Consider the following 22,172-nt stretch of genomic DNA (forward strand, 5'->3'; position numbering starts at 1 on the left):
AGATAATTCATTTGTTTACACCACCTCAGTGGCAAAGTGTTTGCTTGTAGCTCAGCCTTTCCTGGGTGATGCTAATTTGTCACAGCTGAGCGATCAGTAAAGCGCCAAAGAACTTTCACATGTGCAGCATTTCTCCCGCAGGACCTCTTATCTCACGACCCCATGTTAAGCTGCAAACCAAGAAGCAGGTAGTGGGGTCTGTTGCTGGGGGGCTTCTGGGGTAATCTGGGTCACTTGATTAGACATAGCAGGAGCCTAGAAGCTTGTTTTTTGATTTCTGATCATTTTTATCATGAGTGGGATGTCATTTTATCCTGAGCTCCCAAACTATAGCCCTAAACATAACTTCTCCCTCTCTCTGTGGTTATTCCATCACTCTTTTACCATATCTAACCCTATTATGGCATGTGCTTCCAAACCTCTCTTTGCCAAAGCCAGCTGCAGCTTTCTGCACCATCATGTCCTTCTATGGTAAATGCAAGACACTCAGCACAAAGGGCTTTTAAGGATACAGCTCACAATAACTGAGAGACAAAACAGAGTTACTGAGCTTAAGAGGAGCTTTCCTGTCTCCCTGTGGCTGCAAAATGTAAATACATCTTTATGTCATATTGGATGACTAAAATGGATTTAAAATCTAAAATGGATTTAAAATCCTAAAATGTCATTTTATAATGTCATGTAAAGTATATGGGCCTGTTGCCTACACATTTTCACTGGTCATAGTTCAGTTTGATGTGTGATTGGTTGGTTTAAAACCCAAGGACGAACACTTTATTTCATAATGAATTTACTAATTGGCTATTTCACTCGTTGCTACAAATGCATGTATATTTTGTCATTTCATTTTTATTTCATCATTAGTTTTCATCAATATTAACACATTTAATCCAGATATTTGCTTTGTCTTTGTCTAATGCACAATCAATAACATATAAATACAACATAAAACTGCAGAAAAAAATCTGAGAAAATCAATCCAATAATCTGTGGTTTCTGTTAAATTACCTCTTCAGTCAGTCAGATAATCAAATCCCCTCTCTGTGGCCTTAAAAATAAACTGCATGTGCAATTACACAATATACAATATATAAGACTTCACCTGGTGAAATATGGACCACACGTAGTAACACATAATAAAGATATTAGGATTATCTGGGCAGAAACAAAAGCACCTAGTACGGTTTAATAGATGTATGAAGTGTGTGCACTATGACTTCAGTTATAGTGACCTCTACTGGCATTTTAGTGATTTATACCATTCAAAACAAAATAAAATGTCTGCTAAACTGCAGCTTACAAGAACAAATGTTGAATCTGAGACAACATTGTGGTTATCATACCTTTCTTAAACACCGAAATGAAAGACAAACCATTGAACCCAAATGACATTAATGTTGTGTGTGATGGTTTAGTATACTGTTTTCTATTATCATTTAAACTTATGTAAAGTGTAAATAAATGGCTCTCCATATAAAATATATTCATATTCTGATTATTTGTGTGGCTGTTTGTATAACCACCAGCAAATACAGGATATTCTTTTCCCATCAGTGCATTTACCACGTGACGAAATTATCATGCTGATGTCATGCTGATGCATTTGCTTCTTGCAGCCACAAGGTGACAGAATATAACTGAGTGAAATCACCTCCGATGAATCTGATTTTGTGTACATACTGTATGTATCTACTAATTCAATGTGCAATATTTTTCTTTTAAGGTTTTGCGATGATGAACACACACTCACTGAAGTTTACATGCAGGTCATGTTTATGTTTAGGTTCATTAGTTTTATGGTTTTATCACATCTTGTGATCATATGACATGTTTACTGATAGTCCAAATCTGGGTGTGCTCAGTTGGTAAATCTGGATTTGCACTAAATAAACGCTAAATGCTCTTAAAGAAAGAAGAGGTTTGACACTTTAGACACGCACATTTATTTGGAGTTTTGATTAAATGATAGCCGTTCTTGGTTACATGACTTGACAAATAAGTCTTTAACTGGGTTTCTAACAAAGAGACCAAACCTCAGCTGACCCTTTTTGTACTTCCATCCATGTCCTAATTGAGTGAAAGGAACAGGCGGGAGATAATGAGTGTCATTCAGTGACTTCCCCAAGATTAACAAACCAAACAGCTGAAAACTCTAAAAAACCGATTGAATATGATCATTCACTCAATTAAAAGACATGTATGAAAAAGTGAGTGCTAACCACCAACCTACCGCATCCACCTACATGAACAACCCCCGACCCAAAGAAAGTAACAATTTTCCAACATGAAGCAGGGATGCGTCGCTGTTGTGTATTTACTGCTTTAGTGTCATTCAAACAACATTTCTTATCTTAATAATGATATATATCATTATATAATGTTTTCTACTATTTCAATAAATAAATAAATAATGTGTGAAATAACCACATGCTCACGTCTATTCTGATTAAATATTTGACAAATGAGAAGTACAACGGGCAAGGCTCAGAACTTAAAGCGTCGTTCAAATGACGTAAATATTTCTGGAAGGCAGTTTGGCCACTGTTATATATTGTTTGAATGAAATATACTGTCATATTGCCCAACCCTAACTTCACCTTTATGGTATAGCGTCTTTTTATATCTGTGCTTTTTTTAACAAAGGACACACAAAAGGAAAGACTCTCTTTAGACAATTTAAATAACTTTAAAGATGCACATAACAGAAACGGCTGTTTATATTACTAAAAATTGAGTTTGGAAGCAGTCAAAACCATCTGTTAGGGGTGGGGTTGATGCAACAGTATATCCAGGCCTAAATTACAATTTTAAACACGTGCATTTCAATATGTTTTTTTTTTTTATTTGAGTCAATAAACATGTTTATTATTAGTTTGTTTCTTGGGGTTTTCAGTGTTTTGTTTTATGAAATCTTGGGGAAGTTATCTTCCACCCGTTGTTCCAATTAGGACACACACCTGAATGAATGTTCAAAAAGGCTCAGGCTGTTCTTGTCTCTTTGTTTGTAATACTTATCGACTTATGTACCTTATTGAAATATTTTGAACCGTCCGTTTATCTTGTCCATCCCTGTTACAAACACCAGACAAACTCACAATAAACACTTTATTTTCACCATGAAAAATAGACAAAATATCTCAATATACAATAACAATATCTGATATTTCCCATTGCTTGTATCTATTTCTATCTCCTTTGGGTTTCAATGATACATTCTTTTGTCTTCTATTTACGCCTGACAGCAGGTGTATATGTTAATGGACCACACAGAAAAAATAGATATCACATTTCTCACAAACTGTAACAAAGTATCAAGTACATTACAGCACTAAGTACAAAAAGACATTCTTTAGGTTGATGGGTGAGCAGGGGCATGCAGATGTTGCTGCGCAAGCTGATCACAAATGCAGTTAATCTGCGTCCAAAAATCATCTGACTCCCATACTACATCAGTTTCATCGTTAACCTGCATTTCATTTACAGTCACATTGATATAGCTTTAAAGTGACATGCAAGGTTTGCCTTCACTGAAACCGAGACAGTGCAGATTATGGGCCTGTTCTCTCTCTCACTTTCTGTGCGATTAATTATTCTCTTTCAACCTCTTCAGAGTTTCACTTGAAATGCAGCTGAAATAATTCAGCAGAGAATGAAAAACAACTTGTTTCTTACATTACCGTGGCAGCAAATGAGTTAATGTAGGCAGTAGGCACACAGCATTGCAACATCTTTTTTTATGCATCTAAAGTATGACCACCTGTGAAATATTCTGTATGTATACGGTGATGAAGCCACAAGATGCCTACCACCTCAACTGCTCACTTCCTGACCAATGTACTGCTTGTACGGTCTGCCTGCTGTGAGAACTGTACACTAGTCCACCAGCCTGACTTCCATCAAAAGAGTTTAATTTTCTCAGCAGGTGCTCCTGCATCAGTAACCGAGTGCAGAGGAGCAGTGTGGCACAGTAGAATCTGGGTTTTAAAGCCCCATAAAGAATGAAGAAATGCCTTTTAACTTTTCCCACAGAACACAATAGCAGCATTGATGAATTTGCAAACACATCAGTGGAGGTATTTCTTTTTTTTTTTCAGCTCCTCATCTCAATGTGTCTGAAGGAAATGTGCAAATCTGCGTTGGTAAGTGGTGAATTATGACGCAGTCCACCACACAACGGATTTAAAGTTGCACATTTGTATTTAAATACAGTCTGTGTGAGAGTCACGGCTGGGGTTTGCCATCTTGTGGTTGAGCCGTGAGTTGCCTCGTGCAAGGAGCAGTTCTGAACTGAGGCAGGTACAACGGCGAAAAGCCACACGCTGATGCTGACAGCTCATTCGAGTCCTCAGGGCCGAGCAAAGGGCAGGACTCCAAAGAACGGTCTTCCCTGTTCAAAACTGCATTTTTTAGCAGCTCAATATTTGCCTCCTCTTCCCTCTGCTCCTCGTCTTCCTCGCTCCCCTCATCCTCTGCCGGATAGTCCATCCCTAGATAATACAAGACCTTCTCTTCTCTCGCCTCTTCTTCTTCATCTTCCTGTTCTGACGTTTCAGAAAGCTCCTCCACAGAGTTGAAGGAGCAAGAGCGCCGTGGGTCATCCACGTCTCCACCTCGGCAGCTGTCCAGCTCCCACAGGCCGCCGGGGAAAGATCCAGAAATGTCGGAGTTGTTGGCAGAGAAATTGCCCTCATCGCTAGAGCTGCTGCCACTACCATCCTTGTAGTGGATATGAATGGGCTGCTCCTCCTGCTTCAGATCTGAGAGCAGCACAGTGGTGTATGTGACTGAAGACTGAGCAGAGCTGTCAGTGCTGCCTGGGGACTGGTCTGTGGGGAGATCAACTAGCTGATCTATTCTTGGGCTTGAACTGGTTAAAGTATCCATATTAAGGGCAAAGGAAGGAGCTCCACTGAGGAGCACCTCACTCTCTATGAGGTGGACTTGGTCAACTTCACAGTTGAACCCTGCAGGGGCGGAGATAGATAAGGCAGTGGCTGGGTCGAGGGTTATGGACACAAGTGGGGCTTGGACTAAAGCTGTAGTCAGAGCTGGGACATCGTTTTTGTCCACTATGATTACTTTGGAAATGTTCTCAGACGGCAGGAGCAGTGGCCACACTGACAGCCCCTCTGGCGGTCTGAACAGGTGGTCAAAGTTTTCAACCTAGAAAGATGTGCAACAACAGATATTTAGTGTTAAAAGTATTACAAGTAGTTTTCAGAATCTACTGCCATCTAGTCAAAAAGAGAGTAGATAGCAGGTATTGCAATTATAATGAAAAATGGTTAAAAAGAGTGATGAACTGCACATTTTCTTTTCCTGTACTACCAAGGCCGCATTGAAAACTACTACATAGGTTTTATAATGTTTAATCAACCTATAGCCCTATTGTTAAAATAAGTACGTGATAATTTGTTTTGCAAAAATATACAGTTTTGAGTTAAAGGAATAGATGAGAAGATCGACCCTCTGTAAGCTATAAGGCCGGGAGCCGGTAGCTTAGCTTAAATACTGGAAATGGGGCTCTGTCTAAAGACAACAAATTTGCCTACCAGCACTTCTTAAAGTCACTAATAAATATGTTGAATCCTAATTGTTTAATCTATGTAGTGTAAAAACAAGTTCTGGTTTGGAAGGTGTGTACCGGACTTTTTCGCTAGCTGTTTCCTGTCATTATGCTAAGCTAAGAGAACCTACTGGCTGTAGTTTAAGTGTAAGTACTTTAAAAAAAAAATTACTACAGGTCTAACATGAATTGCCAAATGTTGTACACTGGCATGTAAATGAATCACATTCCAGAGCAATCAGTGGATAAAATAAGTTTCTGAATGTATGTTAACTTGTTGATGGTGAGTCATCGTTTACCTTTTTGAAGTCTAGTCCTTTGGCCCAGGAGCACTTGTTTGGGTTGGGCACATCATTCCAAACAAACTTTTTCATCCTGAAAATAATTGCAGTAGATATTTAGAATAAATCATTCTGTTTAAGGGCCCCCCTTCCGCCTCCTCTCGGCGAACATCAAGTGTAATTACACCCTTGCGCCCTTTTAAATGTCATACTCGTAATTTGTCATTGTCAGTGTTTGCGCTCCTTAAAGTAGACTACACCCGCTAGACTTCCATCATTTATCATGTCAGGTGAGTTAATATAATCTGATGGCGTACAATTAAAACCTGATACAAGGTAAATATGAAAACCCTGCAATATCTGCATTTAAAGCTTTGTCTTAAACTGATTTAAAAATAATTGTGTTAATGTGTCTTTCGAGATTTGTCGTCTTTTCAACCGAACAGGAGTTTCTTACTGGTTTTGGGAGAGGATCAGGGTGACGAACAGGACGAGAGAGAGAAAGGAGATGATCATCAGCATCATGTAGGCCGCAGGGTCACCTCTGGTGGCTGTAACAGTTAGAAAAATACACATCAGACCCACGATTTATAACACAATGAAAGTGCTGGCATTATGTCATCCTTGAACGCATTATACTGATACAAAAGCCAAAATTTTTTTTACATACCTATGGCGTGCATTGGCTCCCCTTCTCCATCAGCAAACACAGGGTACAAGTAGAAGCCAGACTCCTCAGAGCCTATGAAATCGCCTGAAATGATACATTGACATCATTTCGGCTGAGTATACACACTCGCTCTTACACTGAGACATAAGATAATAAAAAGAACAGACAGAGAAGAGATCACGTTACCTCTCAGATAGACTGGGGGGTCGGTGTAGGGCAGTCTGGCCCATGTTCCTCCACTCCGGCCTTTGTGATGATCAGAGTCCTGTTGTCTTTGCGAAGACCACTGGACCACCATGAACAAAGGCGCAGAGCTGTTGTCCAACAGGCTCCAGGACAGAGACACACAGGTGCTGTTGATAACCGCGATACTGAACGAACGCACACAGCGGCCTGCAGAGCAGTGAAGAAGAAACTTAGTAGAGACATATGCTTTCAGGTCTGTTACACATTTCTGTAACAAAGGTAACTCAAAAACAAATGTGCTCTATGTTTCTGTAATGCTACTGAAGGAATGAAACACCACTCCGCGATGTAATGGTGGTGGGTTCTGTGAACCCCGCACCCTGAGTTTATCTGTCTTCCTTGTTCTCGTTCACTATTTGTACATATAACTATGGAAATAGTGAATGAAAATCATGAAAATCATTTTTCATGTAATCCGCACATTTATTACTGTTGACACACCGGGGAAAAAAAGGAGCCGCAAAATTTTGCGTAAGGGGTCCAGATTTCACCCAGGGAACCGTTATTCGTGTACTGGCAGTGTTCATGTCTTTTCATGGCATTCGTTGGATATCATGCAAATCTGTTACCATCATTTTGATAAGTTGTTTATTCTGGATTTTCTGTGTAGTGTGAGCACCTGCAACTCAACACAGAGATAGTGCTTCTAACATACAGTATAAACACATTTATAGTTATGCAGTAGTATGAATTCAAATCAATTTATAGTGCAGTATTATACACCAGGGCTAGCTGGGTTCTGGTTATAGAAAGCGGTGGTAAACAATGATTGGTTGTTCTGCCTGTTCCACCGCTTTGCATTGGGGGAAGCAGTTAGCGAGGTTTACTGGTCCGATGCACGACTTTTTACGACTCAGTATGACATCCGGTTTCAAAATCAGGATGTACTGCAATAGTAGGCGGTTTCCACTTCATAACTTCGAGCAACACCTTTGACATGTCATGGGATCTATTGTTAATAAAAAAAATATTGTTTATAGACACTTTAAGTAGTAGGGTTTTTTTCATTTAGAGGCTAGTGACGAAGGAAAATCTGAATAAACGAGCAGAGAAATGTAAAAAAAAATGCAGATGCTTTGACCCAACAGGTCCTTTTACATAAAAATAATAATAATACATTTCATTTTGAAAAGCACTTTACATTATTATAAACAATCAAGCAGTTCTTTAGCTGCTAATAACACTGAAAACATTTTCTCAGAATCCTAAAAGCAATTTCAGTCAAAAACAACCAAAGCGGTAGTTGTCCGCTTGGACTGGTTGTTTGTCCAAAAGTTGTCCAAAACACAGTTTTTGACTGAAATTGCTTTGAGGAAAACGATGACCTGGACGGATGAGAACATTCACAGGCATTTTCTCAGAATACTGATGGGGAAATGTCAAAAAACATCTTTCTGTGTATGAGTAATAGTAGAGGGCACAACAGTTACAAACTCTCACACACACACACACACACACACACACACACACACACACACACACACACACACACACACACACACACACACACACACACACACACACACACACACACACACACACACACACACACACACACACACACACACACACACACACACACACACACACACACACACACACACACACACACACATACACACATACACACACACACACACACATCCCTCTATCATACACGATGACCTGTTATTTAAAAAAGTAAATCTGCTGGAGTGCTGCTAATACAATAATGGCAGCAGGGCCTCAAACCAATCAGGGCTCTCATGCCCTAATGGCTGGTTGTTTATGTCCTTTGACGTACTTTTTTCTCTTATTTGTTATCTGGCCATGGTACGTAGATGTAAAGAGGCAAGAATAAACAGACAACAATTCTTTTTAGCTCAACAACCTTAAGGTAGTACCCAAAGTGATGTTTTTTGAAAAACATATATTTACATGAGGACTGTTCTGTTTAGTTTACTTTTTTTAGTGTTGCCATCTTTCACATAGTTTGGAAAGAGAAACATACTGTACTGGAAAGCACCTTGTTATTTTTTTCCTGTGTCTGTAAGAGAAGCACTGATCATGAATCTAAACTAACTTTTGTAGACCACTAATTTTTATTTATTTTTTTGCAGTGCAAGGAAACCAAAAAAAAACCTTTGATTCCAGTAACAGTATGGTGGGGGTTTCAAATTAAACTGTCTGATCTTTATACTGGCTGCTTGAATCTTGGTGTGTTTTAGTCTCACTGAGTTGTTTTACACTGGTCTCAATTATATTTATGGTTTTAGACAATTCCTGGGTTGTTTTGAAACTTTTCCTAAGATGAAATATTTGAATATGCTTGTAACATTAACTCTTAATGGGTTTATGTTTATTTGGTGTTATCTCCCTTATAATATTACTATACTGGTACTATTGCATGGTTATATTGTGATGTCTTGAAATTTACACAAATAGTCCAACATTACATGCAACAGAGAAGCAGCCAAGAGCCCTATTTGCAAAGCTAGAACCAATGAACGTTTGACTTCAGAAAACTCTTAAATGTGGCGTGTTCATGTGCCACAAACCCACCGTCATTCCTTTTACTGTTGTAGCTATCCTTGAGATTTAAGATAACTGCAAATGTAGTCAACTGTAACTGCCCTGTAGCTTCAACAGTGAGTCAGTAAATGTTTGAATAGTTCTGCATCTCTAATGTAATACTGAGAATATAACCAAAACAACCAATTAACCCTCATTTCCTAATAGTAGAATATACTAAGTGTATGTGGAAGAGAGATAATGATTAATACTTTCTCTTAACACTTTAAAAGTAATATAAATAAAACATTTTTTCACGGTTTGAAAATTCCAGCTCACTCACGTTTTGGATGTCTCTCCAGCATCATGTTGATGTTGTCAGCGGAGCTCCCCAGGTTATTGTAGGCCTCCACAGTCACAGTTTGAAGTACCTGATTCCACTCAAAACTGTAGGAGGATGCCAGCTCGATCTGCTCCCTCATCACAGGACCACTCGACGCCTGGTACTGGACTATAAATCCATCCACGCAGTAAGAGCGCCCTGATATTTGGAGATTCTGTGAAAAAAAAAGAGTCAGGAATGTCAACAGTTTTATTTTATTTATTTATGTATTATTCATAAGCCTGATCATGTTAATGTTTTAGTTTGTTGTACCTCAAACAGTAGAGTGACATTAGTCTGGTTTCTGTATGGATCATCTTGAAGAATTCTCCAGAAATCAGGGCCACGCTCAGGAGCTGAGGGGGAGACCGACAATTACATCACACAACGACGTTTACCTTTCTGTTAGTTGTATGATGTGTACCGTGTGGGCTGTTTTCCACAAGAGCTAAATCAGCACATCAGGAACCAAGAATGAAAGTAAAGGTGTACCTCTGCTATTCCGAGGAGTGGAGTAGACCGAATCGCTCCATTCGCTCCAGTAGCCGGTGCCGTTGGTGTGCATGCAGCGTACTTGTACAACATACACCCGGCACATATCGGTCACTGTGACCTCCGCCAATGGAACCTGCACTGGACTCTGGACCTGCAAGCATGACATTTTACTTAGTATTCAATTTAGAGAAAATAAATGGAAAATATCTGTTCTGTTGAGTACACATCTGTTTCATCTATCCACTTTGCCCAAACAAAGAGAGAAAAAGCTTTCCTCCTCTCTCTCATCATATTGCTAGTCCAATTTCCAAGGTAATCAACCAGATGAGATGAATGTTGTCTCATAATATTCATACACATATCCTGTGTCATTTAAGAAGATATGAAACCTGAGCCTAATGTGTGTGTTTTTTTAATAAATACACGTCTTTCTTACAGGTAGAAGAACATTCTGGAAAGATAAATAGAGTGAAATACTGTTTTTGGTAAACAGTCCAACTGACCAGCTCACCTTCCACTCGGGCTGGGCTCTCGCAGAAGAGGGTGAGCGGTACCGAAACTGACACTGGAGGCCCTTGACTGGCAGAGACGGAGGCTTCCATGTCACCGTCAGGACCCCACTGCTTCGGCTCACTGCCTTCACATTAGTGGGTGCGTGGGGTTTCACTGCACAGAAAACAGCAGAGAGGAAGAGTGTGAGTTTGTCTCAAGATAAACTTCTTAATGTCAAAGCCAACCTTATATCATGCCAATTATAGTTCCTCTGTGATCAATTGTTATTGAGATGCAACTCTTTCCCTTTGAATACTGCAATCAGAAATGGTTTCCTTTTGCCTTGAAAACTGCAGTTTATTTGTTGCATTTTTATTAATCAAACAGGAGGAAATTAATATTCTTGAGATATTTGCACACGTTGTTTTATTTTGAAAACACACAAAGACTATTTGTCTCATAACACCACAACCTTTTTCAGCCTGATTGAGAAACTCAGTCAATATTCTAATACAAAATTTGAAGTTACCTGAATCAATGCATCAATAAATGGCTGATATATTGTGTAAATGATAAAACAAAACCTAAATGCAGATTAGTATTCATACAGTAAGAAAATTTAAGCTTATTTACACTGATTTAAGCCTAGAGGGATCTCTAAATCCAACTTTCTGTCATGTTTTTGTTTCATACATGAATCCATCTTGCTCACCATAATCTATGGGTGACAGGTAGACGGGTTTAGACCTGATGGGGCCCAGTCGAGACGGCACCTCCAGCCACAGCTTGTAGCAGTTCATCATCAGAGGATGGATGGTGCAGGTTTCCTGCCTGGATCGAACCTGTAGGCAAGCGGGCCCCATCTCCCCCACTTCCTCCCCTGCTTGTTCCCTCTCCTCCATTTCATCGCATAGTAGATTAGCCCACCTGGCGTCAGAAAAATATAAATGAGACATTGAAGATCTTGTCATGTTATTCCTCTAGGCCTTTTCTTTCCAATTCATACTGATCAAAACAGCTCAAATGCCAATAGTGCAGTACGTCAGACTCTGTTTCTGACAACTTGGGCTTATTTTTATAGTTTTGAGTATAATTTTTGTTTGTTATGATGACATCTTTCATTTTTTTTCTGTCAAAAATGTTTGGGGATTTGTTTGGCTATAATTGTCTGACTGCTCATGTTTCTTTCCAGTCGCCTGTCAGACTTTCTATAAACTATTATGTTACATTGCCAGATCTCAGCAATTAAACTTGTTATTAAAAGATGGCTTTGACTATGAAAATAAGACCTAAATTATATTAAACAAATTACATTTCATTCAAAAATAGTGAATTTCATCATCCATCTAAATATTCAGTGATGTATTTGTCAATCTATACTTAAAAGATGGAGAATTACAACCCTGTTTCCAAAGCAGTTGGGATGCTGTGTAACATAGATAATGATATGTACTATATATACATAGAAACAGAATGTGATGATTTGCAAACCATTGAAACCACATATTTAATTAAAAAACAATGACATTTCTCAGTTTCAACATTTGATATGTTGTCTTTGTGCTATTTTCAATTAAACGTGGTGTTTCGATGTTTTGAAAATGATCACATTCCTATTCTATTTACATTTTACACGGCGTCTCAACTGTTTTAGAAACAGGAAAAGTGAAAAAGTGGAAACTGAATTAAATGAATTAAAGTGTTGCATAAGAGAGTTGTGAAACAAAAGTTAGACCATTCTATCAGCTCTCATTGTGGTTTTTAAAGTGTAGAGACTTTCTTTTTCTGTGAGGTCAGAAGTCCTGATGACAAGGACTAATAGTTCCCTGATGAAATAAACTATTTCCAGGGTGTGTTTACTAAATGTACTGTGTTCAGTGACTTCCAGGTTTTCTGCACACTGGGCTTTTATTCACAACAATGCCACAGCTTACCAAACATCGGGATACACAACAGTTAAAGGAGACAGCTCCTGTAAACTATAAATTGCTGCTTTACCTGGATCTGAATGTGAGTTTAGTCAGCTGCGTGTTCTTCCAGCTGCAGTCCATAGCATCGATATCACCGTTGGTTTCACAGTTTATATCAATGGAAGCTCCTGAGACACACAAGGAGAAGCGCTCACATTTAGGTCACAATAACAACCCTCACCTAAGATAGCCTCTGTGCACAAGGGTTGGTTCGCATTGCTGTGCTGTAGCATGTCGCCACTCTCTTTCCTGTCTTTGTCCACTGGCGGAAAACTGGCACAAAAAAGGGGACATGAACTCCCAGCAATATCAGAAGTGAAACACTAATGTTAGACTATCGCTACCACAAAATAGGATCACCTTTACGTGCACAGGGTCCTCATTTTAAGAGATTAATAAGGGCTATCTTTGCTGTTCAAATTGAAAAGAATGAAGGGAGATGGATGCGTCAAATGCAGTTTGAATGGCACGAATCCGTTCAGCCACTGTGGAGATGTCAATGTATGACATTAGTAGATTATAAACTGTAGAAGGGGGATTTCAACATTTGACCAAAAGAAGAAAAATATTGCTGACAACTTGAAAACCCTTTGAAAAGTCTCCTTAATGAGTATATAGAGCCAGGGAACATAGATATGCTCCCACAGAAATAGATCACCCATGTTTTTTTGTTGCAACAAAACTCACCCTCGACAAAGATCTGGGTGTATGGAAGGGTCCACTCCTCAGTGCACCGCAGCAGGTCATACATCTGAGTCTCTGAAGGACGCACTGTGACCTGGCTGACCTGGTTTAGGGAAGGAAAGGCCAGATCAAAGAAGTTATTTACATTGACTCTACTTTCCTAAAAATACACAGAGAAGTTATTTAAACTAGTTGGAAAGGTTCTCAGAAACACACAAAAGCCCAGAAAGAAGAGGTTTTATTGCTTACCCACTGGTTGACCGGGCGGTACTGACTGTGATGAAGCCGCTGTTGGAAGTTGAGCACCCACATGGCCGTGCTGGCATTGACGCTGTGGTCGTTGAACACACAATACACCGTTACGTTTTCCCCCGGACGGGCCACCACTTCCTCAGGGATGTAAGTCACTGCTGCAAACACACAAAAACATAATTTGTTAAATTTTGTAATCACCAGTATCTCTCTTATGCTTACTCCTGTTAATCATTTTAGTAGAAATCTCCACATTTATGTTGTTTATGTTATTATTTGAAGTTTGGCATATATCTTGGAAAAGCTTATAGCAGAAGAAGGATGAGGGCAAAATGCATGACTTTTTGAAAGGTAACACTTTCTAGTTTCTGAAAATGAGCTTGATTAGCATGTGACTAAAATAAAGCCTAAACTCCATTGGTTCAAATATGTCTTGTCTATAATGAGTCATATTTGAATAACAATAACTAGGCCAGAAATATGCAAATTACACGATATATATATGTGTGTGTGTGTGTGTGTGTGTGTGTGTGTGTGTGTGTGTGTGTAGGTACCCCATATCTCTTTTTTTATAGATATCCCAGTAAAGTATCGCAAAGTGCCTTACAGAGATGTACAGAAAAAGAGAAACATCAAATCAGGACACCAAAATCAGGATATACTATACAGTTTATATATATACATAAAGAAGCTGGTTGCCGGTGGGCAGGTGGGTTTTAAGATGATAGAGCACCTTCCATGAATGAAGACACAAAAAGCTAAACGGACATCAAACGTTATAAAGTAGAATAATGCAAAGACATTTAACAGAACAAATGCCTGACTCATTCACCTACATCTTTTTTCTAAAGAAAACCTTTTCAGGGATTTCTAAAACTCTTTTCTGTGTTTGTCACATGGTCTGATGTTGCGTGTGATGATGTGTGTCATTGAACCACCTCTTCAGATGCAGCCAACCAAAACATCTGTGTGGAGTCAAAAGAAAGACAAAAAAAGTGACTCATCCCTTGACAATTGAAAAGCTAAACAAAAGAAAACAATTGCAAGTTGAATATATTTGAATATATAATATTTAAAATTGAATTACTTTCTGTGTTTGGAAGACTTCCTGTCACCAGTTCACTTGCAATTAAAACATTCTTCGAAGCTCGTTTCAGTGAGATGACTCAGAGTTGTTGTGTCTCACAAACTTTTAACCTCATGACACAGACATTGTTTGTGTCAGCCCCTTAGACACATGCATGTATGCACACAGACATTTAATGACAACACTGCCACACTGCCACACACTGGACTTAAATGGTCTGTGTGTTGTTTAAAGCCCTCAGGCTTCACATTTTAATCAGCAGTCTGATGTTGCAGAGCGCAGACGGACAACCAGCCAACATGAGACATTTATAGTTTCTAATAAAAAGATCTTTTCAAGCGGTGAAACAATTGGGTTCAGTGTCATCATTTTAAAAACCTGTTCAGCTCTCTGAACAGATTTGCTGCTCATGACATTTTCTCTTTTTTGTATCATACTGCATCATGCTGTGTGATTTGTAGCTGGTCAGTAGCCTGAGAACGACCCCTGGTTCAGAGTCTATTGACGTCGACCGCACTGGAATGAGGTATTCATTAAATACTAATGAGCTGCACTCGTTTTAATAGTTTAACATTAACATAAATCTACCTGAGACATAACTGAGGTCAGTCGTTTGAATCTACCACAGTCAGGGATGAGTGTTGAATTGGAGCCATCAGTATGGGTTTAAAATGTTACCTAAGTTCATTACGAAAAGGTGAAATGATGTAATCTCTGATTTTAGGGCCATTCAAATACCCACAATTCCTTTTGAGCTCAGTTCAGCTGCTGCAGTTCGGAAACAACACAGTTAAACAATCGAGTTTCAAAATACTAGCAGCAGTTTGTAAATGATTATCGTTCGCATGTTAGTTAAAGACCAGTGTGAAGGATTTAGTGTGATCTATTGGCAGAAATGGAATATATATTCATAATTATGATTTCATTAGTGTATAATCACCTGAAACTAAAAATCCTGTTTTCGTTTTCTTAGAATGAACTCTAAGAGAGCGGGTCCTCTTCCATAGACTGCCATGTTTCTACAGTAGTCCAGAATGGACAAACCTAACACTGGCTCCCAAGAGGGAATTAATGTCTGTGCACACTTTCATGGCAATCCATCTAGTAGTTGCAGAGATATTTACTTTGGACTGAAGTGGTGGCCAATGTCTTCAGCAACTAACAAGGCTACAAACATTATTTCCAGATCACATTTTTTCTGCTTAATTCAAAAAAGGGAACAACAGCAACAACTTGCAACTGACAAAACACATGACAGAAGAGCTTATATATTCAGTCAACTAAGGTTGTCCCTATTGGAGCACTCCAACATAGTTTACATACTGTCTGAGTATGTTGTCTGCTCCACCCCTGCAGTTCTAAAAATATAATCACTTGTTGAGTTCCTCTTGAATATAACGAGGATTTTAAAACAAACATGGCAGGTTTGTACTGAGAGACACATTTACATTAAAGGGGAAAAGAGCTGCAAAGATCAGCTTGAACAAAGTGTATTAGTAAAAAGAACAGAAATATCTTCTTGTATGTCTTTTACAGTACTCTCTAATTATCCGTCTCTATACAAACAGTTGGAAGGGAATGGTTCTTACTGGCCAGGTAGATGTGGTGGGGTTCACTCCACTCGCTCCACACTGAAGGCTCGCGCAGGCCGGAGCAGCGAACCTGAATGGTGTAGTTCAGTTTGGGCTTCAGCTCCAGAGACAACCTGGGCTCTCCAGTTGCAGACATCACCTGGAGACAGCAGTGAGGGAATGAACAAACCCGCCAACACATACCAAACCAACTCCAGGATGGCTGGCTGTGTTCCCATGTGAGAACGATGACTGGATCAAATTCATCATTGTAACGTGGCTGCTGTTGACTTTTGGTGTTTCATCAACTGTAACTGTTTCCAAAACACACTAACCAGAAATGGCTAGTCTGTGTAGACACCTGCAAATTCTGGCGACTTTCCTTGAAAGCATTTTTCATGTGAAATTTTATCATGTGACCAATTAAGCCCCAAGGGTATATACTAAGGGGGGCTTTAACACACAAACTAACTGAAAAGAGACAACCTATTTCATCTATCCACCGAGTCTTTGAGAGAAGGTACACTGTATGAGTACATTTAAACCCACTGACAGCTCACACTAAATACACAGTGTCTTGTCAGTGGAAGGCAAATACATTACTTGTGTTTGTGTGTGTGTGTGTGTGTGTGTGTGTGTGTGTGTGTGTGTGTGTGTGTGTGTGTGTGTGTGTGTGTGTGTGTGTGTGTGTGTGTGTGTGTGTGTGTGTGCGCGTGTGAGTGTGTGTGTGTGTGTGTGTGTGTGTGTGTGTGTGTGTGTGTGTGTGTGTGCGTGTGTGTTTGTGTGTGACTCACTCAAGACTAAAACTAACTGAGATCATGTGCATGGTTGTTGGTGGCTTTTAAAAGGTACCACATCTTACAGGTTAGATCTTATCAATGCTCAGTGTTACCTGCCAGGCTGGGTGAGCGGTGTTGGAGGAGTGTCGGACTTCGTATCTCAGCGGACCGGTATCAAAGTCTGATGGGTCGCCCCAGTTTAAAATCAGTTCTGCCTCAATGGTCTGGATATGTGACAAGTTGACTGGTGGACTTGGTTTCACTGCAGAAAAAGAACAGATCGTCTCACAAACTGAAGCACGTTCACTGAAGAATCACAGAACATTCAATTTACTAATATTCACTACGTCACTTTGATCCTGATTTAATTTCCTTTCACATTTTCTTAAAGGCTACCAAATCTTATGGATCATTACAATAACTGTACATAACATCATATATATATATAATATCTGACTTTTGTTATCTGTGAGGGATTTAAAGATCAGCCATGCAGCCTTACAGTCACTTATTACTGAAGTGGTTATTTACTAAAATATGACACAACAGCACTGTACATCTAAAAGGTGGCATTTGCTGTTTTCAGTATTATCTTCATGCATGTGAAGATCAATACTTAATCACATCCTGAATTTATAACAAATATTGACAGAATATAATTAGATTTCTCTGCTTGGCATAAACTGTAAATTCACTTCTTCAAATACAATAATAAGCTTATGTACTTAAGCATGGACCCACACTGCTGTTTACTGTCATTACACAGGCAGACTCAGTTATGACAAATACAGTAAGAGATAATTGAGTCTCAAAAAAACATATAGATGCCCCTGGGAGAACAAGGTTAACTCAACATTATGAATAATATCTCAGTCATTTATATTAAAGGGATGAAGGTTTTACTGATGGCACTGTAACCTACATGGAATGAAAATGAAAAACAGCACACTGTTACCACTCAGTTTCTATCTCAGTTCACTCAGTTCAACTAATAGGTCTGGTTCAACAAACACAGCATGGAAAGTCCTTCTCTAACATTGTGGAGGTCTCAAGGCTGGGATGCAACTACACACACACACACACACACACACACACACACACACACACACACACACACACACACACACACACACACACACACACACACACACACACACACACACACACACACACACACACACACACACACACACACACACACACACACACACACACACACACACACACACACACACACACACACACACACACACACACACACACACACACATACATGGAGAGGGCTATGGCCAAGCTGCTCTCAAATATTCCAGTCATGCCTGCCAGGCACAAGTGAATAAAACTCTCTCTCTTTATCTGTTCAAATTCATCACTTTGAAGCTGGACGTTGGAAAAATGTTGGTTTTAAAACATTAATGAGCCCTCATCATCTTCGTTGGTTTTATTGCCAGTAATTGACTGACTTGCTGGAAACAGGCTTTTTTTCTGACTTAATGTAATGCACTTGAAACAGTGTGTCCTTCGTCTCCCAAAAAAAGTAACAGATAAGTGAAGTCTTGTCTTAAATTTTAATTCTTTTAGGCGGTACCTATGTTGAAAAGCGGTAAGTGCAGATGTGTTCCTGGATCTCATTTCCCAGAGATTCAAACTGTGTTGAGTTTGTGACGTCTGATTCTTCCAATTTCCTAATAATATAAAACAAAGAATTAGTTTAAAAAAAAAACTTTCTTTACCAGGTCGAGGAGGGATCCTGAGTAGAACTGGTGGAGCGATGGCGTCTAAGATGCTGACAGTTACTCTGGTGACAAAGCTTGCAGTAGAGTCAAGAGCGACTGAACACATGAAGGAATCCTCTGCCTCACAGAAGACAGGATTATCGGGTGTAGTATTCCCATCCTTCACCTCTGTGTCGTCTTTCTGGGACCTGAGAAATGGATACGACACAAACTTTAATCACTCAGAAATATTATATCTGAATCTAAAACATGGAATCAAAACTAAATATCACTGAATGTCCAAAATAAGACGGTATTGTCTTCATTAGCATGGATGAGAAGTCTTTGAAAATCTACAATTCCAGGACAACTTTAATTGCTGATAAGACTGTGAGACATGATGGAAAGCTGCAGAACACCTAATAAATGGACCTTGTGGTGAAATCATTTTGTCAAATTTTGTGGCAAACAGTGTACATGTAAGAGCTACACAGACGTCTGTTAAATCAGTGTTAGATATTCATCCTCGCTACTATAAAAGCCTGGACCCTGTGAGCTATCACGCAGCAGCCCTCTGCTAATTAAAGTAAACACACGTACTCCCACTGAGCAGTCAGGAAAGGTTGAGGCAGACAGTAAAGTAGCAAATTATGATAATAGGGTGAAGCTTCATACTCACACCAGACGCTGTAAACTAACTGCCATGAGATCAGCATCAGGCGTGGTTGATGGTAGGCCGTGAGACTGAATGTCACATGTTAAATATTCCCAGTTTTCATCAATTCTGCACAGTATGTCCAAACAGGTGCCTGACAAGAAATCAGAATTGCATGTTAGTATAGTAGCATGATCAGCACCATCAGCACGTCATTTACACAAGTCGACTGTGACCTTTAAATGAAGGCGTCTGAGAAAATGGTCTATCGTTGTTTTCTGAGAATAAAGCTGTAAGTAGATATACTGTATGGTGCTAAGGCTTTTGCCATGGTGTTACAAAAAGACGAAACAGGAGATCGTCCATGGCCATTTTAGCGGCTCTGTGAGGCTGTATCACAGACTTTATAGTGGTGCTTTTAGTTAAATGCTAACATTAGCAGGCTAACATACTCAAAATAACAATGCTAACATGTTGTTGATGTTAGGCGGGTATGATGTTTCCCCATGTCCTTCATCTTAATTTAGAGTGTTAACACACTCACATTTGGTAATTAGCACTGCATACAAAGTATAGCTGAGGACACAGTATGTGACACATTAAAAGAAATTTGATCTGATGATGGCGCTGGAAGAAAACTGAAGGTTAGGTCACCAAAGTGGGGGGGGGGGGGGGGGGGGGGGGGCATACATGTCTGTACCAAATTTCATGGCAATCCCTGTGAAAGTAGGTGTGGGCAGAGCTATCTAAATATCGATAGTATTGATTATATTATAGCCAAAACACTGCAAGCTGTGATGTTTGCAGGAAACAAATATGCTACTGTGGCAACACCACAAATGTAAATAAACACATAAAAACACACTCAAAAGATAACTCTGAGCTGCAATTCATTCAAATTTGCATATTGATGATTCATTGCTCTCCCTTACACAAAAGTAGATGAGCTGCTTTTCTAAGTAAAAAGCATTGGTATTGGTGTTGGCAAACTGGGCCTGTATTGGGGTCGGATCAATACCAAATTTTGCAGTATCGCACAGCCCTATCCGATATTTGTTCAGATATTTCAGTCTGGCTAATGGGGCGTGTCTGTGTTGGACAGCAGCTGGCACACTGTCAGAGTGCCGGTGTTACACCGTAGTGAACAGGAGACTAAGTGAACAAAGTTTCACAAAGACAACACCTACATCTATTCGGACCCTAGTGACATGTGCAGGTCTGTTAACAGCTGTTTAATGCGTGGCAGCTGAGCAACTGATTAGTTGTCTAAGCTGCAAACTGACAGCGCGCTAAGGCTCAGTGCAGGATGTGTGTTCATGTTTGTACATTGTACGTAGGAAGGAAACTTTAGTATGAAAGATAATGCGTCAATTTGGCTTTTCATGTGTGATGTGAAATGTCTTTCAATCAAATCAAATTAACAACCACGTCACATGCATGTCACATACTCATCTACAGCAGGACTGGTCCTGCTCATAGTGTACTCAGTACTTAGGTGTTTTTTGTCCAGCTGTTAACCCACACCAGTCTCCAAGACATTTATGGTTCTCAAAGCAACACAAGGTATGTATAAAATGAGTATGACTAACAATTAAACACGCAAAATGACCAGGGACCTTGGAGCTGAATCACACTCAATAGGCCTCGTAAAATAACCAGGAGGCACAGCGTAGGCCTTTAACTTCCCCGTTAAGGAAGGTCTTAGCTAATCACCATGCATTTGAATGCGTCACAGCGCCTCACAGATCAATGAAAACAAACAAATCTTCCTCACCTCCCTCATGTCTCAATACTGCCTCACCTTCATCTTCACCTCCACATTGACAAGAGAGCATTTTATAATTATGACTCACTTGAGCTAGGCCCCATTGGCTCATTAAACTCAACAGCTTTCTCTTCTTGCTACGAAACAAAGGTGCTGAAAAATTTCCAGGATAAGAAGAAGAGGTAAGAAACAGCTGGTTTGATTCTGGTGTGCTGATAAAAGGAGATCCTTGTGAGCCAAGATGGTCACTCACCCTGATGGGAGGCTGGGAGGGAGGAGGGGTGCTAGGTGAGAAGCCATTAAAGTGTAATGAGCCTGTCAGACTGATCTTGAGTCATCTCTATCAGTGACAAGTGACGACACTGCAGAAAGAACCTCGAGGCTCACTAGCACTAACCCTGCTCTTTGTTCTGATGACTGGCCGGCACATCAAACAGCTACCCTGCTGCTTCTCGGGTCAACAAGTGTATCACTTAAATGTTTTCTTGTAAACAGACAGTTATGCTTCTGCTGCTGTTTCCTTATACAGAGACGGTTGTCCTAAATCTGAACTGAAGTCAAGCATGGAATAGCATGACACTGTCAGTGTGTTAGGACACAAACACAGCAGGGACCCACCCATCAAAATATTGTTTTGAGGCATCGCTAGTACTCAAAATTTCTACAAGATAATTGAATTTTGCTGTGTGTAAAGGTTTTGGGGACAAGTTGGTCTCACCAAAATGCAAGTTTAATGCATTATAGCAAAAACGATATACAGCCGTTTTAATAATTTGTCTTCAACTTTTTCTTTTGGAGACCTGTACACTAAGTGTAAAAAGCCCTGTAAAAAAATGACTGTCCCATTGCTGCAGTTGGAGTGAACACATGAGATGAAACTATAAGTGTAGTTTTCAGCATGTTATCAAGTGGTTGTGCGGAGACCTTACTTGGATAAGCCATGGCCAAACCAGGCTGCATGATTTCAATATGTGAAAATCGTTTGTGATGTAGATACATCACATCACAACAGATTCTTTTGACAGGGCCTTATAAACCAGAACAGGAGCAACTCGACCCGACTTCAGTTCAT

At 39.7% G+C, this 22,172-nt stretch overlaps 1 protein-coding gene across 2 annotated transcripts in view; it reads right to left on the bottom strand.

The window, feature by feature from the left end:
* Positions 1-3,194: 3,194 nt before the first annotated feature.
* The window catches only part of lepr (leptin receptor), a 41,931-nt gene continuing 22,953 nt past the window's right edge, over positions 3,195-22,172 (bottom strand). For both annotated transcript variants that reach the window (XM_083911152.1, XM_083911153.1), the window contains exons 4-20: positions 19,360-19,489; positions 18,699-18,889; positions 17,079-17,227; positions 16,205-16,346; positions 13,526-13,686; positions 13,280-13,379; positions 12,621-12,720; positions 11,335-11,549; positions 10,642-10,796; positions 10,128-10,281; positions 9,909-9,991; positions 9,597-9,810; positions 6,704-6,910; positions 6,518-6,601; positions 6,305-6,398; positions 5,866-5,941; positions 3,195-5,163 (exon numbers count right to left, since the gene is read on the bottom strand). In XM_083911152.1, coding sequence (XP_083767278.1) covers positions 4,222-5,163; positions 5,866-5,941; positions 6,305-6,398; positions 6,518-6,601; positions 6,704-6,910; positions 9,597-9,810; positions 9,909-9,991; positions 10,128-10,281; positions 10,642-10,796; positions 11,335-11,549; positions 12,621-12,720; positions 13,280-13,379; positions 13,526-13,686; positions 16,205-16,346; positions 17,079-17,227; positions 18,699-18,889; positions 19,360-19,489 — 3,197 coding nt within the window. In that variant the 3' untranslated portion in view covers positions 3,195-4,221. The remainder of the gene's footprint in view (positions 5,164-5,865; positions 5,942-6,304; positions 6,399-6,517; positions 6,602-6,703; positions 6,911-9,596; positions 9,811-9,908; positions 9,992-10,127; positions 10,282-10,641; positions 10,797-11,334; positions 11,550-12,620; positions 12,721-13,279; positions 13,380-13,525; positions 13,687-16,204; positions 16,347-17,078; positions 17,228-18,698; positions 18,890-19,359; positions 19,490-22,172) is intronic.

This window comes from Echiichthys vipera (genome assembly GCF_963691815.1).
Source record: "Echiichthys vipera genome assembly, chromosome: 3".
NCBI classification, from domain to species: Eukaryota; Metazoa; Chordata; class Actinopteri; order Perciformes; family Trachinidae; genus Echiichthys; species Echiichthys vipera.